The 19,840-nt window shown below is 36.0% G+C and overlaps 1 protein-coding gene across 16 annotated transcripts in view; it reads left to right on the top strand.

Annotated features, from left to right (window-relative positions):
* Window positions 1-19,840, top strand: part of Cntln (centlein) — a 314,618-nt gene that overhangs the window by 178,314 nt on the left and 116,464 nt on the right. For all 16 annotated transcript variants that reach the window (XR_012440429.1, XR_012440430.1, XM_074051749.1 and 13 more), the window contains one exon: window positions 14,172-14,272. Coding sequence is in view for 14 of the 16 variants with exons in the window: in XM_074051749.1 (XP_073907850.1) it covers window positions 14,172-14,272 (101 nt within the window). In the remaining 2 variants the exon portion in view is untranslated. The remainder of the gene's footprint in view (window positions 1-14,171; window positions 14,273-19,840) is intronic.

Raw genomic sequence — 19,840 nt, 5'->3', positions numbered from 1 at the left:
CATAAACTACTTACAAAGCATTTACCCAAATGTTCACTATAATTGTGGCATTCACCAAGATTCTGGTAGGAACAAAAAGGAATGCAAATAAGTAACTAAACCGATAAATTGATCATTGATTATACCAGGCATATTCTGATGTAATAATTTATTTAAGTAAATGAAAGTTTACTGCCTCTAATGTTTATAAGCCATTCTGTAGAAAAACAACTAATTCCAGAATATGCATGAGGTATGAATGATCAACTTATTAGTCAGCTCAGGCTACTACAGCAGAATGCCATTGACTGAGTCCAAGACCAAAGTTCCTTGTGAGTGGCCCTCCTCTTGGCTTGAAGATGACTTCATCTCTATCATCACTTGTGTAAGAGAGCAGTCTCTTTCCCTTCTTAAAAAGCCACTCATCCCAGCCTGAAGGTTCCTTTTAACCCTAATTATCTTTCAAAGGCCCTGTCTCCAAATACTATCATATTAGGGATTAGGGATTCAACATATGGGTTATGAGTAGACACAATTTAAATTTAGTCCCTATCAGTCAACAAGGTAAACTCTAATTTGTGAAGCATAATTGAACCAAAGGCAGAGAAATCTAGGTAAACCTTTCAGTAAACAGTAATTAACCAACGGATACTTTACATCTTGCTCTAATTCTCACCACATTTTACAGAGTTGATCATATCCCCCTTTAAAACAAATTTCCCCTCAATTCTTTGGCACTGTTCTATTCAGGTTTTGTTTCTGCATGTCTGACCATCTTTTCATATCCTCCTTTTTCATCTTTGCCCCTGAAATTAGCTGTTTACTATCACAGTATTTTTGTACCTCCTGATAGTCATTTCTATATTATAATCTTTTATGACAGCCTAATCTGTTCTGGTGATTTCAGTTATCAGCTCTTGCTGATTGACTTCCAGCTCTATATTTCAAGCACAGACTCCTGTTTCTGAATTACACCATATATCCAAATGTCTAGGTAACATCCCCTCTTGATGGCTCACTCAGATACAACATGTCTCAAACCAAATGCATGATCTTCTACAAGTTTACTCTAGTATGTCATAATCAGTAAGTGGAAATAAGATTTACCAGTTTGTTCAAACAAGAAATCTAGGGTGTTATAAGTGTTTTATCATTCTTTCTATCTCCTCATTAAAACCTGTATCATGTTTTAAGATTCCATATCACAAATATCTCTAGAGTGTATCTATTGCTATTCATCCTTGGTCTATTAGGATAAAATTTTACTATTTTTTGTTTATTCATTTATTCATATGTGCATATGTTGTTTGTGCCATTTCTCCCCTCTGCTCCCTGCCCCCCTCATTTCCAGGCAGAACCTGTTCTACCCTCTTCTCTAGTTTTGTTGAAGAGTAGACATAAACAATAATAAGACAGACATAGCGTTTTTGCTAGTTTGAGATAAGGATAGCTATACAGAGAGATTCCTAGCATTGCTTCCATGCACGTGTGTATTACAACCCGAATTGGTTCATCTCTACCAGACCTCTTCACTACTTCCCGGTCACCTTCTCATAGTGACCTCTGTCAGTTTAAGATAATATATTAGCTCCTCTACAGTGGGCATATCAAACACTTTCAAGTTTTGGGTTTCTTACCTTTTCCTGTTCCTCTTGGGTTTCTCCCCTTAGCATGTGACCCATGTCCAATAATATTACTGCATTTGTTTTAGGTAAGATCAACATATGAGGGAGAACATAGGATTTTTGGCCTTCTGAGCCTGGCTAACTTTGCTTAAGCTGATGTTCTCCAGTTCCATCCATTTACTTGCAAATGATAAGATTTCATTCTTCTTCACGGCTGAGTAAAATTCCATTGTATATAAATACCACATTTTCTTAATCCATTTGTCAGTAGTGGGGCATCTTGGCTGTTTCTATAATTTGGCAATTGTGAATAGTGCTGCAGTAAATGTGGGTGTGCAGGTGCCTCTGGAGTAACCTGAGTCGCATTCCTTTGGGTATATCTCCAGGAGTGGGATTGCTGGATCATCTGGCAGATCTATGTTTAGTTTTGTAAAAACCCTCCATATTGTTTTTCAGAGTGGTTGTACTAGCTTACGTTCTCACCGGCAGTGTATGAGTGTTCCTTTTTCCCTGTATCCTTGCCAACATTTGTTCTTGGTGCTGTTTTTGATGATGGCTATTCTGACAGGGGTGAGGTAGAATCTTAGTGTGGTTTTGATTTGCATTTAGGATGAAATTTTAAATACCTGCATCTAATGTTATCCCCTCTAATCCATTTAATTTTCCATCAATACCACAAAGTGATCTTTTCAAATATAAATTTGAGGGATTGGGGAGGTAGCTCAGTGATAAAGCAAAGGACAAACTGTGGGTTCAATCTCCACCACCACAAAAAGAAACTTCCTTCCTTCCTTCCTACTGCTTCCCTTCCTCCCACCCTTCCTTCTCTTCCTTTCTCCCTCCCTTCTCTGTTTCTTCCCCCAAAATAATCACACACACACACACACACACACACACAAAAGAGTTCTGAACATGACTCTCCCATTTAAAAACCCTTATTATTTTCCCAATGTCCTTAAAATATAAATTCTTTTTTTTTTCATTTTTCTTTTATTATTCATATGTGCATACAAGGATTGGTTCATTTCTCCCCACTGCCCCCACCCCCTCCCTTACCCCCCCATTCCGCCCCCTCCCTCTCCCCCCCAATACCCAGCAGAAACTATATAAATTCTTTATATAACAGTAAAGCATTAGTCCCCCTACCCTTTACCCATTCCTTTTAGCAATTTTGTTTTATGTATAAAGATAGCCATGATAATTCAAAATATTTGCAAAGAGTTACTGTTGTTTTTCCTGGTTGATATTGAGAATTGTGATCATTGAGATTGTCACTGATGACAGTCAGTGCTGGTTTCAGTGGTAAAATTCATAATAAAAAACTACAACTTAGTTTTAAAGAAGTCCACATTTTACCCCAAATATTCTTAATTAATTATGGAAAGTAAACAAGCTATAGATCAATGGTATCATTCAAGTTAGAGTACTTTCTACTCTCTTGGGCTAAATGTTAAATATCTGTAAGCTATAGTTTAAAAGAATACTGTGTAATATTTAATAATAATTGTCTAAATAGCTAAAATTAAAACATTATCTTAGGAAAGTTCAGCCAATATTTTTTTTTGCAGTCAAATGAGGATTTTAGGAACTGCATTTTTCTAATGAAGTAGAAATAAAATTCTTGGAAAAAAACTATCTGCCAATGGTGACATATTTTTACAACAAATGTATTTTTAGATGACCATTAATGACATATGAATTACATGCTGGTTTTATTATAAAGCATCCAATTCAGTAGCACTTAGTGCCTTTACAGTGCTTGCAACCCCGATCTTTAATTCCAAAGCATTTTCATCACCTCCTTGTGGAGAGAGACAAAGGGTGAAAATGTCAGTTTGAATAATAAGCACAGAAAACTGTCCAGCTCACAAGCTGGCTCCAACCAAAAGTCTTCCTCTTTTGCAATCCTGGTTACATTTTTCCCTACTGTCAATTTATTTCTTCTGTTTGATTGGAAAAGGTGCATCACAATCATCACTGTTTTCTTCCATTAGTCAATTAATGGGCCTAATTAAGGAGTCGGTTCTTTCTCAGCAAAAAAGCAGCTTTTAAGCACATGCTACATTCCTCTCTTATGCTTAAACATTCCTTAATCTTGAGGAAATTAGGGTGTCAGCAATCTGGCTTTGTTGGTTTCAATAGCCATTGACAAACTAGTACATGAAAAATGGAGAAATAGTTGACATATATTAAAAAAATCCCATTGTTTAAGTCTAAAACTAAAAACACCATTATAATGTAAAATGCAAGATGGAGTTAATGACTCCATGAGCATGAGCTATTGAAAGGATGTTTAAAACCAGTAGAAATAGTCATTTCATCTCTAGAAGGTCTTAACCAAAATTATAAATTTACCTTTTGTCAGAACTGCCTTAGAAGGGCTTTAAGGTCAGATAGCCACACACATATAAGAACTCCTTCTTTAAAACCTACTGGCTTTATTTACATTTAGAGGGCTAGCCCAAGTGACTCCATTTAGATTTTGACAATTTCCCCCATTTTCTGAGAAGTTTTTCTCCACACTGTTTGTCTCTGAAGATTGTCAGAATGGGATTTCTCCTTTTTGGTCTATTCTAACCCCTCGCCAGAGAGGAAATAATAGGTCTGGTGGAAGTCAGTGTCAATATAAAATTTAAGCAACAAAGTGACTTAGAAGAAGTTGGCTCTTAGGCTAAGCTTACCTGAAGTCTATTTTTAAATCTAATTCCGTTTTACAGGGGATATCTTAGCATTTCAAAAATGTTTTTTCAGGCTGTTTTTGTTAGAAAGTGTACTTCTGCGGATTCTCACCAACAACAGTATTTTATAAGGAAAATACAAAACAAATCCTCAACAAAAGCAAATATTTTAAAAAATTCTAGCCTGTTTGATAGATAAGTACTTGCTAGAGTCGTTTTCCAAAGTTTTTATTACAAATGCTCCAGAAAGTTCAGAACTGTAAAGACAAAAAAAAAAAAAACCTTAGGGTACTTATGGTCAAAATATTGAAAAACACTGTATTAATTGACAGAACAGTCTAGCTATTTCCATTGCATGCAACATTTTAGGATAATAATTGTGATTGTCAGCATTACATCAGCACCATTGAACTTTTCTTGTTACAAACCTACAAAAACCTAACATTATTAAGAGTTTTAATTTGCAGGACACCAGTTTGTACAATGTTTTCCTAAACTATGCATTTTAGAAAGTTCATATACTTGGAGAGCACAAATACATTTAACATACAAAGGAGCCAGCAAATATCAGCATCATAGTTTAGCAGATGTCACACATACTTAGTTTTTACTCTTGGAATAAAACCTTGAATATTTGGCTAGGTAAGATAACATATGTACAACACTGACAAAAATCAAAACCCTAGATCTCCCACAAGTTAGTGGGCAGTACCGGTGACCCCAAATAGCTCCACATTTTTTAAAAATCAGCTGCATCTCATAGATATGACAATGCTTACTCAGCCAAGAAAGATTGAGGTAGTGTACCTGGGCTGCCCAAATTGCGTGGCTCTCCTGTCTGTGTATAAATAGCAGGAATTGAAAGTCTGCTTGACCATTTGTATATGTAGGAGGTTTAGATTCACATTGTGAATAAAACAGCCTCAGCTGGCTGTCTTATGTACTAGACCTACACATATATAACTCTGTAAACATTTGTACAACATTCAGATAAAGTATAGACACACAGCTCCACGCATTTTTAGTCACAGACATATAAGATGCTTAACTGTATTAGGATCACTTAAAAATTATCATTAACCATAATTATGAGGTGGTCATTTAAGAAGGCTTGACATAAACAGACCCTCAAATGAAGTTTCATAAAGATTAGACTTAGTTTCCTAAGTAGTCAAAACCCTGACAAAATTCAACAGAGAACACAAGCAGTTGTCTTGATAAAAAAAAAAACGTTTCTTTTAAGCCAGTGTTTTACAAATGTTAGTAAGAATGGAACAATGTTTTTAAGATAGCCTTATTATTATAGACGTAGAGAATTAACTTTTAGTTTTACATCAGTACATTAAAATTCAACCTTAGACTATCTTTTAGGCTACTCTTAGATTACAGTCAACAGAATCACACAGTAAGATTTTTATAATCTCCATTTTTTATATACATTTAAAGTCTTACTTATACTCTTTGAACATCTTTTGAGCCTTGTGGGTTTTGTCTCTATCCTTCTTTTTCCATTTTGGAACAATCCTTTAGGGCAGAGCATATCCTGAAAAATCCTTTCTCATTCAAAATTACTTCCTTTTCCTTTTAACTTTCTTTTTCAAAAGAAAAGAAATGCCCCCAATACTTTTCTATACCTGTCTTTTCTATTTGCTGATATTTTTTGTCTCTTCTTCTACTTTGCATTTTGAGATATTTTATAAAACTTTGAACTTAAGCAAAAATTTTCCCTAAAAGAATAAAATGCTCTTAGTAGCCTTGTATTTTAATGAAGAACCAAGAAGAAAGCCATCTTAAATTGTTTCCCTGTACAAAAACAATTTACAAAAAACCACATATTTTAATGCACCCACATATTACAAAAAAAAAAAAGTTAAATCTAAATTACAGTTATGAGAGAATGACACAGATTAAGGTAATTTGTCCAAACACCCAAATTCCAGGATCCCCTCTATAGGCTGCCATTTGAGTTTAAAACAGCTCCTTTTGCCCCTAGTCTGAAACTGACAGTTAGTTCCTAAATGCCTGCATTTTACTTAGATTTGACTTCAGATAACATTTATGGCAGTTTGCAGTCCATCCCAAAGATGTTTACACACACACACACACACACACACACACACACCCCACTTATAAATTAAGGATGCCAAAATTGTCACTGTAAGCATGCCTTAAAGGAGAAAAGCTGAAAAATGAAATAATCATGGTTATTTCTGGAATTCCAGGGACAGGTGGTTGTTTTCTAGAATTCCAGAGGCAAAATAAATTTATGCCCAGTGATTAATAGACAAATGCATAAAAACAACATGTATAAACAATTAGTTTAGAGTACTCTCAGGCCTTCTAGTCATAGGTAAATAGGAAGTTTTCTTTTGGTTTGTTTTCATTTATGCCTTATCCTTGACTCATGACCTGGAGGGATCTGAATTAGGACCCTTGGCCGTTATTTCTTGCCTTTACCTGTGAGTAAAAAAAGAAGGCAGCCATCTGGCATCCTCGTCTAGTCCAAACCAGACCCTGTACCTGGGGACCTGGCAAATATGACAACAGTTCAGTGGGGTCACTGCCTGGGCCAGTTACAGTTGAGACACAGAAAGTTACTTCCCTCCACCACTATCACTGGGGAGGAGCAGGAGTCAGAGGCAGGGAGGAAGGCACTTTGGAGTCCTGCACTCCACCTGGAGAGGTGTGGGATGAGTTGTGGGATGGTGTACAAATGGGACTGAGACCCCTTTCTTGGGGTCCTCAGCCTCTTCCATCCAATCTCTCCTTTCTTTCCTGACTCCTTTCTTTTTCCCTTCTCTCTCTTTCCAGGGAGTCTTGCAGAGTTCCATTCAGAACCACAGAATAGCTTACCCAATGGCAAGAGCCTCACCTAGGGGCAAGAATGAACCTCATTGTTTCTCATTGTTCTCAGCAGGCCCCCCAAGTTTTTTCCAAAGGACTTTCAAATATATTAAATGTTGCATTTCCCATATTAAACACAACAAACAAATACTAGATGGGAGTTTCCTCCCCCAGAGCCAAGCCAAGATTCCCAGATGGGAATCTTTAATAGAAGCCAGAAAGGGACACAAGTTTTCCTAAACCTAGATAGGGTTCATTTCTCAAATTGAAACTCTGTACTTATTAAACAATAATTCTCTATTTCCTCCCTCTCTCTGCCTCTTTCTCTCTCTGCCCATCCTAGGTACCTCATATTAGTGAGCTCAAATCAATATGCAAAAATCAGTAGCTTTTCTATATACCAACAATGAACAGACTGAGAAAGAATAATTGAAAACAACTTCATTTACAGTAGCCATAAAAAATATAAAATACCTAGAATAAGCACAGCAAAAGAAGTAAAGACATGTACAATAAAAACTATAAACTATTGAAGAAAGATATTGAAGAAGATATCAGAGGATGGAAAGATCTCCCATGCTCATGGATTGGCAGAAATAACATCGTGAAAATGGCTGTACTGCCAAAAGCAATCTAGATGTTCAGTGCAATCCCCATCAAAATTCCAATGACATTCCTCACAAAGATTGAAAAATCAACCTGAAATTCACGTGGAACCACAAAAGGCCTCAAATAGCCAAGGAAATACTGAGAAAAAAGAGAAACACTGAAAGTATCACAATAGCTGACTTCAAACTATACTACAGAGCCATAACAATAAAAAACAGGATGGCGCTGGTACAAAACCAGACACAAAGACCAAAGGAACAGAATAGAAGACCCAGACATATCCACACAGCTATAACCCCCCCTTATTTTGTCAAAGGCGCCAAAACATGCAATGGAGAAAAGACATTCTCTTCAGCAAATATTGCTGAGAAAACTAGACATCTGCATGTAGAAGACTGAAACTAGATTCATGTCTTTCACCTTTCACAAATATCAATTCAAAGTAGATGAAAGCTCTTTGAAACCAGTGCAAGAAAGAGTACTGAATACACTGGAGCAGTGCATTCCTATGAATAAATAAGAATAGTCAATCCTGCAGAAAATGAGCAAATGCTTGAATAGATATTTCATAAAAGAGGACATCCAAATGCCCAATATATAAATGAAGAAGTGCTCAATTTGATTTATCTTGCTTTTGTAGCTTCTTTAATTGGAAGCTTATGTCATTGTAGACCTTTCTTTTTTCCTGATGTAAGCATATAACACTATAAGTATCTAAATATTGCTTAGCTGTATCTCACAATTGTTGAGATACTGTGTTTTAATTTTTTTAAGTTCAAAATCTTTTCTACTTCCTCCTGGATTCTTCTTTGAAAGTATTTAGAAGTGTTAAAAAATTATTCAGTGCTACTCGTTAAAGTATGAGAAGGAAGAATTCATGCAGTGGTTAGAGATTGGGCTCACTCTATGTATAGCCTGGGTGAATGGGAGTTTATAGTCAAGGAGAAGGGTAGGGGTCATTGGATGGAAAATTACAAACAGGAAACATCAGGGTAAGGGAGACTCTGGCTAAAAGGCCAGGGTGATCAGATATTACCTAGAAGACAGTACAACATTAAATCAGGTATCCAGGATGAGCAGATTTGGGGTACAAGTGTTCTTGCTAACCTGACATAGCATGTTTTCTGGATTTTACAATGAAATGCACAGATGGGTCTAGGAGAAGGTTCAGAAGCTTGACTAAAGTTTGGTCCAACAGAGAATCTTTGTCAGAAGTAGGTTCTTTAATTTCAAAACATTTAGGGATTTCCCAGACATCTTTTTGATGTTGAATTTTAATTTAGTTATATTGTGGTCATAGAAGTTGTTTTGCATTATTTAGATACTTTTCAGGTTCATTTAGAATTGTTTTATTGCCCAGCATGTGCTTTTATCTTGGTGAATGGTCTGTGGAACTTGAAAAGAATATTTATCTTGCTGCTCGTAGAGTGGAATGTTTTATAAATGTCAGTTAGGTCAAATTTTTTTCCTGTTGTTTCTCAAATATTCCATATCCTTACTAGGTTGAAATATATTTGCTTTTACTTTGTGGGGCCATCTTGCTTCAGTAGGTTCTGTGTTATCAGCTAAACAAATGAGAATCTTAACCTGAACTTAATCATTGTGTGGTTGAATGTAAGTGTGTGCTTGTGTATATACTTCTAACAATTAGTAATCTATGTGAGAAGATACAAATATGGATCACAGCATCGAAAATTTAAAAGTCTTTGTACATGTGTATTTATGTTATTTTTTTGCAGTACTATGGTTTGAACTTAGGGCCTTACACTTGTTAGGCAGGTACTCTACTACTTGAACTATGCCCCCAACCCTTTTTGCTTTAGTTTTTTTCACATATGGTCACATGTGTTTGCCTGGGGCCTGCTTAGAATTGTGATCCTCCTATTGATGCCTCCCTAGTAGCTGGGATTACAGATGTGAACTACCACAACTAGTTTATTTGTTGAAATGGGTTCTCTCTAACTTTTTGCCAGGGCTGGTTTCAATCCATGATCCTCTTGATCTCATTCTCCAAAATCATTGGGATTACAGGCCTGAGCCACCATGTCCTGCCCTGTATTTGTGTTTATATAAATAAAAAATGTAAGTCTAAATGTCAAACTATAAACTTCTAATTTTTGAAGAAATAGCCAGAAGGAAAACAGAGAGTACTCATTTTTTACTTTAAGAATTTTATTTCTTGTTATCATTCGCTGGTAAATGGATGGAATTGGAGAACATCATTCTGAGTGAGGTTAGCCTGGCCCAAAAGACCAAAAATCGTATGTTCTCCCTCATATGTGGACATTAGATCAAGGGCAAACACAACAAGGGGATTGGACTATGAGCACATGATAAAAGCTTTAGCACACAAGGGAGGGGTGAGGATAGGTAAGACACCTAAAAAACTAGCTAGCATTTGTTGCCCTTAACGCAGAGAAACCAAAGCAGATACCTTAAAAGCAACTGAGGCCAATAGGAAAAGGGGACCAGGAACTAGAGAAAAGGTTAGATCAAAAAGAATTAACCTAGAAGGTAACACCCACGCACAGGAAATCAATGTGAGTCAATGCCCTGTATAGCTCTCCTTATCTCAACCAGCAAAACCCCTTGTTCCTTCCTATTATTGCTTATACTCTCTCTACAACAAAATTAGAGATAAGGGCAAAATAGTTTCTGCTGGGTATTGAGGGGGGGTGGAGAGGGAGAGGGCGGAGTGGGTGGTAAGGGAGGGGGTGGGGGCAGGGGGGAGAAATGAACCAAGCCTTGTATGCACATATGAATAATAAAAGAAAAATGAAAAAAAAAAATAAATAAATAAAAAAGAATTTTATTTCTGGTATTGTTGAATACATAAAGATTTAGAACAAATATTTTCTGAGAAATCATTCCTTTGATAATTATTTAATGGGTATTTTTATTACTCACAGTCTTTTTCTTGGTGTATATTTTATTTTAATTATTTTTCTTGAGACAAAGTGTCAGTATGTTGTCTAAGCTGGAGTTGAACCCCTGGGCTCAAGCTATCTTCCTGCTTTAGCCTCCTGAGTGGCTGGGACTACAGACGCATATCCTGGCTTATATTTTATTTTATGCATTTTAAAATTGGTTTTCTGGCTATAATTTGACTGAATTTTTTTCATTTCGTATCGTGATCTCTTTGTACAGTTTACATTTATTTTCATGTTGCTTGAATTGGGTGAATTTCCGTTTTGTTCTTTATTATTTTAGGATTTTCAGTCTTTTTTGTAGCTATTATCACTTTTATTTTCTGAGAGATATAACTGTGTAGCCTAGGCTAGCCTTGAATTCATGATCCTTCTACCTCACCTTCCCTAGTGCTAAAATTACAGGCGTGCTCTACCATGTGTGACTTGCTTTCTATTCTTTAAGATTGTGTGTATGTGTATTCGTGTGTGTGTGTGTGTGTGTATGTGTGTGTGTTTGTGTGTGTATTGCCAGGGATTTAGCCTAGCACCTTGTGCATGGTAGGCAACTACTCTTCCACTGAGATTCATTTTACCCTGCCAAAGGGCTATTCTTGAAATTATAGCATACATCATATATTTGACAAAGCCTAAAATTCATTGGTACCTCTATACTCCTCCAGCAATTGGAAGTCAAACTCCTTTAACACGGATTCCTCCTTTGATTGACAATCATTTTGTGATCCAGAATTTTATCTTATGTTATTCTATTTTATGTTAGCTCCACGTTCTTTTCGATATTGTTATGATTGCTTTACACAATAAATTTTTATTTAGTGCTATGTGTACACTTGCCAATGTCTTTCATTATTGTTGCCTTTTTATTTCATTTCTTGCTTGTGAGTTTTCTTCCTAAAATATATTCTTTAATAGGTCTTTCAACTAAGATCTATGACTAGTATACTGTGGCATGTGGAAGATAATGCTTGTTTTTCTTCTTGTTTATCTTTGTGATATGAAATGTCTGTGGTTTTTCCACAATTCTTTAGTTGTTAGTGATTTTTCTTCATAGTCTGACTGATTTAAATATTTGTTTTCTTTCTTTGGTATCCTGCAGTGTTACCATGATGTTTTTAAGTGTGAACTTAGTTTTATTTACTATGCTTGCAATTTTGTTCCTCTCTTACTCTGCTTATTCATAAGTTTCATCAGGTATCAAATCTTGAGCTGTTGTGTTTTGACCATTCTCCACCACCCCGACCCTATCCCTCTCTCAGTTTGTTCCATGTAGAACTTCTATTGGATGTTTTCTGAATTTCTCATTTCAACATACTTTCTGTATATCTACTGCTTTCCTTCTTTTTGTGCCCTTATATTGTCTTTAATTTGACCAATTTTTGTTAGTTTTTTCTACATGCTATTTCTATTAAATACATTGAGTTTTTAATTTCATTTAGTATCTTATTTTTTATCATTGTCCTGGGGTTATATTGTGGCATTTACAAAAGTTCTTACGATATCATAATAGAATTCACGTCTTCCATATTTTCCTTTGTCAACCCCCAATTCCTGGAATAGTTTCTACAGGTCTTATTTTTCCATTTACATGCACGTATACATAACATTTCCACCATATTCACCCTCCTATCCTTTTCTCATTTACTATCTTATTAATTTTTGTTTGGTTAGCCTTTCTAGATTTATTGTTTGATTTTTTTACTTTTTCTTTTATTTCATAATCTACCATTTTACATATATATGTATTTATATTTTATGACCTATTTTTTTAAAAAAATCACTTTAAAAGCTAGCTATAAAATTATTTTGAATTGTTCTGTTATCTCTAGTTCTTTGCTGTTTAGTCTCCTTTTGAACAGGGTAGTATGTAGACTATCATTCATTATTCTGAACTTGTTCATTTATTTATAGTTAGGGCCAAGTTTGACTTCTTTGAGAATTACTTTCCATAATGGTTTTCTTCCATTCATTTTCTCTGTTGTGAAAGTCTCCCTTTAGAGGATATGTGTTAACCAGCTTTCCATGACTATAAAAAGTACCTGAGACAGTCAATTTGCAAAGAGAAAGGTTTACTTGACTCGCAGGCTTAGAAGTTTCTATCTATGATTATTTGGCCCTATTGCTTTATTTGTGACGTTATATCATGGCCAGAACAGATAGTGACAAAAAAAGAGATCCCCTTCGTGGCTGGGAAATGAAAGAGAAGGGGGATGAGGAATGGAGTCTCACAATTCTATTCAAGAGCATGGCTTCGGTGAACTAAAGACCTTCCACAGGGCCCCAGACTTTAAAGGCTCTACCACCTCCCAATAATGCTGCCCTTGAGAACAGCCTTTAGCACATGAGACTATTGGGGAACTTTTTAGATTTAAATTATAGCAGGGTGATTGTGTCTGCCTGAACCTTCCAGTATATACTGGTTGTAAGCCAGCTCTAATATTATCATTGATTCCCTGTGTTTCTACAAACACATGTTTCCATTTTGAACCTAGTACTATGGCTTTAGGATTTTGACCTCTTTCCTACCCTCAAACAAGGGAAGAGGATTCTTATTTATAGAACCCTTACTATATAAGCTCAGAACTCTTAATATACAAGCTCAGATATTCATGTTTTCACTCAGCAAATTTTATCTCCCAGTTTCCTGTATTTACATTTCATGTAAGGATTTGGGCCAAATTTTCATCTGCACTTAGATATCACCATCTGAGGTCTCCTCAACAGTATTTGATCCAGGTCAAATACTTACCATGATAGCTCAATTCTATTGTACTTTGTTTTCATTTGGCATCTAGAGATTTATTATGTTTGTGCTCAGTGGTATGCATTAAATTTTGCACATGAGTATATTAGAAAGTGTTTGAAGAAAGTAAAAGTGGTTGGGGACATCGCTGAAGTTGTAAAGCACCTGCTTAGCAAGGACAAGCCCTGAGGTCAAACCCCAGCACTGCCAGGGAGGAAGGGGTTGAAAAAGTAAATACATGATTTTAAAAAATTACGTACTCAGGCATGTTGACATATGCCTATAATCTCAGCACTCAAGAGGCAGAAGCAGGAGAATTGCAAGTTCTAGACCAGCCTGGGCTAAATAGAGATTTTCAAGCAAGCCTGGACTACATAGCAAGACCCTTTCTCCCAAAAAAAAAAAAAAAAAAAAAAAAAAATTTGTTTAGGCCCAGCGCCAGTGGTTTACACCTGAAATTGTAACTACTCAGGAGGCAGGAATCAGGAAGATCGTGGTTTGAAGTCAACCCAGACAAATAGTTTGTGAGACCCTATCACGAAAAATCCCATCACAAGTATTTTATATCTTTATTGTGATAAAGTTAATAGAAATTACTTTAAACATTTTACTTTTCTAAAATTCAATTGCATGTATATTAGTAATATATTTTTGCTGTTGTTTTACCATGTTCTGCTTTGTAATCATCTTTACTGCCTTTACTTGGTTGCCACATTATTCAATAACTTGCACATTTTATGTAATTTTTTTATTGCTTCAATTTTCATAGGATGAATCTCCAAGAAGAATTGGATGAACTGAAAGTACATATGTCTATTGATAAGGCAACAATACAAGAATTGAATAGATGTATGGCAGAGAAAAGAGAAGGTAATTTTTATTAAAATAAATATTGAGTACAAGCCTTGTTAAGTTATGTAGTTCTTAATGTCTGAGTTTCAGTTTCTTTTTCTTACTTTCTCTCTTCCTTATACCTCTCATGAGAGGGAACCTCTAAAAGTCCCATTTGGGGCAGGCTTTATAATTTATAAAACATTCTGAAGAGATGCTTGATAAGGAGAAAAGATACTTATTTTTATTGTTCATTGATAAAGTTTTCCTCATTATGCTTGTTCACAGTTGTATAATTATATTCAGCATTAATAATTCATATTTTCATTTGACATTATAAATTTTGAAATTATTTAGTTCTCATCTGTTTTCGTAGAACCAAATCTTAAACCTAGGACACTTAGAAAATTTCAAACATACAATCTCCTTGACCAGTAGCCTGATAGTTCAGTAATAGGGAATGTATTATAAGTCTGATTGAAAAATTATTCCTTAGTTAAAAACAAAGGTAGTTATACTTACTATACAACTTCTCTACCTCTTTAGAAAAAGTAAGCTTGATAGGGTTTCTTATTTAACCTGCTGTAGCCTAATTATTATCACTGTATTTTTAGTTGTTGACAATTTATCCTTAATAATTATGTTCTTATTTCTCTTCTACCTTTTGTTGTAATTGTTTTATTGCTTTTACATAGGTTATTAGTGATTTGTTCAAACCAATATTTGATTCCTGATATTTTACACCTTTAATTTTCATCATTGTTCAAACTCATTCCTTTATCAGCTTCTGAAGCACTGGGTTTTCCTTCTTACTCCCTACTCTTGCCTGGATCTTCTTTGTCCCTGTCAGCAGAACTTCTTTCCATTTACCACTCACCTATTTGAATTTCTAAGACTCTTCTTGGCTTCCTTTATATATAAAAAAAGTTATTGTTTTTGAAAAATTATATACACATAAACACTCATAATAAGAAAGAATAAAAGGAAAAAGGTAAAGAAAAAACTAGTTCAATTAAAAATCAAAATCATTGTCACACAACCTTCTCTTTTCTTCACAGATGGTAGATTTCTTATTTGTGACTACTAAAAATCTGAATTTTAAACAGATGTTTGGACTGGTGGTTCATGTCCATCAGCCCGTTCCACTTTAACACCTTATTCATGTCCATTTTCTAGAACTAACACCTTCATACTAAGTTTCATTGAGTTTTCCCAGTTCAGCAATTTTGCTTTTCTAGTGAAGGCATCATGAAGAAGCTAAATTAACTGACAAGTCTTTTCTTTGCCTTTGCCAGTGTTGTCTGGAATGAATTTATATATTTATTAATAATTAATAACTAATGACTTCTCTCAAGTCATTTGTGTGCAGCTCTTGGGTCATGATGTCTATCCTCTTCTGGATTTGTGGGACCTGTTGGTGCTGATCATAAGAGGTCTTGTGTATCTGATTGTTGCATTTTTTTAGTAAAACCATCACAAAGTAGATGAAGCAAATAACCATCTTAATCTTGACATCAACATGAGCTTCAATCATGATATGACATTTTTGACCATGGGACACATTTTGTAACATGAAATCAGAAGCACAAAGTGTTAACCTCAGAAAAATAATTCATTTACTTGTAAAAATTAGAATTAGAATATTATGAAACATATCAAAGTAGAAAAAGTTTAAAGTATTAATTATGGACTTACGCCATAACATGAAAGTAACAAATGGTATTACATATGGCCTTCAAGCTAAAGGAATTGAAGACAGCCTATTTCAATCTTTTTTGCAGCTATATCCATATCAACTAATGAGATTAAAGAGCCCTGATTAAAGTCATTTTATTTTTTAAGGCAAAAAAAGCCTATTGGGTATAGTTTACCTGTCACCTCTTATTTTCTACCTCTTTTCCTAGAAGAATTTACCTACATTGTCCAGTCAACACTGTTATCACAATATTTATGGCAGGTAATAAACTATTGGATAGAATCTTCCTAAGTCTTTGGTTCCGCTAAAGTCAAAGGAGGTTGATGGGTTGGGTCTCAGGACCAATGTATCAAGTCTAACATTTGCATTCAAAGGAACAATTGCTTGGAATGACTGAGATTTTTCTCCTTTCCACCAGAAACAGAATTTATTTCTTGCTCTTTCATCCATCAGAAAGAGGACTTTATTTTTCAGTGAATTGTGGTCACTTTTTAGAGGAGATGGGTTCTAATTATAGTTGTCTGCTTCACTTTTATCTTGCCTAAGGAGACAGTGTTTTACACAAAACCCCAAATTTTTTTATGGCAGATCTTGCTGTTTATTATATATTTATTCCTAACTCATTTATCTCAAATAGATATACTGGAGTTAAGGCAAAAGCCCTGGTTCCTGGGAGTTTCAATGAATTGCACTCAGCTACCTTTCTCAAAAAGCCAATCAAAGAGACCAGTGGTGGTAAAGGCAGGAAAGAAGCTTTATTAGTTGTGACCACATTGGGAAGAACAGAGGTCTGATGACCTAAAATCTGTCTACAAAGTGTTTACAACAACATCACTGTTGCATAGGAAAGAGAAATTAAGGCAAGGACGGAGGTTTCTGGGGATAGTAGTCTAGTGATAGTCGTTTAGGTCATCTTGGTCTGCCCTGTGGTCTACTTGACTATCACCTTGGGCCATTGTTTCAGGTTTTACCATGTAAGGCTCAAAGGTCTCTATTGCTTAGGAGTAGTTTTAGTCCTTTGTCTTAAGATGTTCATCAGATAGCTCTATTGTTTTTGGGACTCAATTTAATTACAGTAAGCCTACCTTATTCACAGATTTATTATAGGCAGTTTTGACTAACACAGTCAAAAAAATTAAATAAAAATAAAAAGAAATTTGAAAAACAAAAATTTTAAATTCCCATGTGCATATCACATAGCTCAGTGGATGCAAAGATGTTCTGTCAGTCCTGCATCGTTATAAGTTGAGTTTAAATCATTCTATGATCTGCTGAGTATTTCTCTGCCCTTAATTTTATGGAATTGTGCTTTCCAAAAAGAAAATGCTCCCCCCAAATAAGGTAAAAGTTAATGTGGTCAAATTAAGTTTATCTAAAGTGAATTTTAGATTAATTGAAAGGCATCATGTCTTTAGTGGATGTTGGGCAGTATTATGGAAAAAATGAGTCAAACATCCACAGTATAGTACAGTATAGTACGGAACTCTGTATGCATCCTGAACATTTGCAGGTTTTCCTCAGTGGTGATCTCCATGGAACCATACACCTGTAGATATTAAGGATGTACTGTATAGAAGAAAGACTCAGGAGACCTCAGAAGGAAGAAAAAGAAATAAGATGGAGTTAGAAACAAATGGAATTATTTAGGCCTTCCTGCAATAGTACTATGAGCTGTTTTTGCTCACACTATGATACCAATTGTGTGGGTATAACAAATTCTCTGATTCTCCAGACACTAAGTGGGTATTCTACAATTGTCAATTCAGAACACACAAGTCAAGGTTTTGTTGGAAATGTAGGCCCCAAAAATGACCATGAGGAGAGGAGTGATCTGGCCAAGAGATTCTTTATTGCCGGGTGGGAGAGGGAGAGAGCCAAGAGAGTCAAGAGAGAGAAGCAGGAAGGGCAAGGGCTTAAATACCCCTCAATGGGACTCAGCATGATCTGATTGGTTAGGATCTTATGGCTCATGCTGATTGGAGGTTGGGGCAGAAGGAGGATTCAAGCTAGACTTGAGGCAGGACTATGACCCTGGGAGGCAGGACCGTGACCCTGGAAAACAGAAGCTTAAGGGTGCAGTAAGAACTGAAACCTATCGGCACCATTATTGCCAACATTCCTCCCTTTTTTGTTTGTTAAAGAACGGTGGCGTTGTGTTTGCTCTGGCTTCTTCGAGCTGACGAGGGGCGGTGTAGGGGAAGGGAGGGTCAGTTGGCAAACAATGTTGGGGTGCTGAGCCTCATGATGGTGTACACCCAGGCTCCAAAAATGAAGATTTCCTCTTCCCTTAAGTTGATGAAGGTCCCTTGTAGCCATAGGTCGTAAAGAGTCTCGAGCCAATCCTCCAACCTCCGCATGGTGGGTATCAGCCAACTATCCTCACGTTTTGGAGAGGTTGACATCCCTGGAGGTACAGCTGGTTAAATTTTTGATTAGCAAGAGCAGACATGCAGTATGATACAAGGGATGAAGCTTAAGGATAGGAGAGCAAGAAACATAGCCTTTAGGATGGGCATTGGCCAGGAGAACCACTGTAAAATGTTGTTCCCTAGACAATTTCAAGAGTCCTCCAACTACAAAGAGAGAAATGGGTGGCCATACATTATCTAAGACCCAAATAGGAATATTAGGAGGAGCATAAAAAGGTGTCTGTTCAGGGACTACCAACCTAGGGATCTGAACTCTGCAAAATCCTGTAACTGCCAGGAAAGCTGTAAGCTGTCTTATGGTAGGGGGGTTGGGAAACAGAAGATTGGGTTGATGCATTTATGACTCAGGGAGTGAGTCTGTCCCTTTAAGGCCACACCTAGGTAGGTGACCTGTGGGAGGCAGGGACTGTCAGGATTTAAATGTAACACTCTTGGATAAAAGAGAGCTTTAGCTCATTATTTTATATAAATTGACACTTTTAACCTTTTAAATGTTTGTACCATATTCAGATAACACTGTTACAAGGTGGTCATTTAAGACACATAAGCAAATATGTAAATGAACTCTGATTTAGTAGTACTTAAAAGCTTGACAAGATCAGCAGAAAACACAAATAATTTCTTTGATAAAATCTTTCTCTGAAATGGTTTTTTATAGATGTTACTCAGAGCAGAACAATATTAAGATAACCTTGTTATTTCATAGACATAGAAGATTTGATTTTAGTTTGACATGACCCTAAAAATCTTTTAGGCAACTCTTAGATTATATTCAACTTTAACATTATCACACATCGAAGTTTATTATACACTTTTAAACTTACCCAGACCTTCATACAACATACTAAACTCTTTGATGGTTTGTCCTTATCCTTCCTATTTGAAACAATCTTTAGGACAAATCCTTCTTTCCAAAATCCCTTCTCATCCAAAACACCATTCCTTTTTCCTTTAACTTCTCAAAAAATACATTTATTACCTATCTATATCCTTTCCAGTTGTTTACTTTGTAACTTGTGTTTTAAAACTAACTTGTATAAGAATTTTAAATTTATTGTAGGAGCTGGAGCAACTAATTAGTAGCCCTTACTGTTTTTAGGAATAGGCATAAGGCTTCATCGTCCCTCAGGCTTGAGGGGATAATTGTTTTAGGTGTGGAAATGGTGAGGGATTTTTTGAGTTTTATTTGAATAGGGAGGGCCATCCTGACTCACCCTACACTCATCTCATCAGTCCACACTGTGCAATCTCTTTGTTCCTGAAGGAGGGGGCAGCAGAAATGGCTGCCTGTGGGGAGGAGAATTTTAGCCTTTAATTGAGATAGTAAATCCTGTCCCAGCAGGGACACTGGAGTTTTAGGTACTATGGGGAAAGAGTGACAGAAGAGGAGCAGGCCAGAGGCCAGGTAAACTAGCACTCTAGGGGCTGGCAAGATTTGTCCCAAATGATAACTTTTGTCATTGGACTGGGGACCAGGAGAAA

This window comes from Castor canadensis, chromosome 13 (genome assembly GCF_047511655.1).
Source record: "Castor canadensis chromosome 13, mCasCan1.hap1v2, whole genome shotgun sequence".
Taxonomy (NCBI): Eukaryota; Metazoa; Chordata; class Mammalia; order Rodentia; family Castoridae; genus Castor; species Castor canadensis.
The sequence above is the reverse complement of the archived record's forward strand: the minus strand, read 5'-3'. Positions and strand labels throughout refer to the sequence as shown.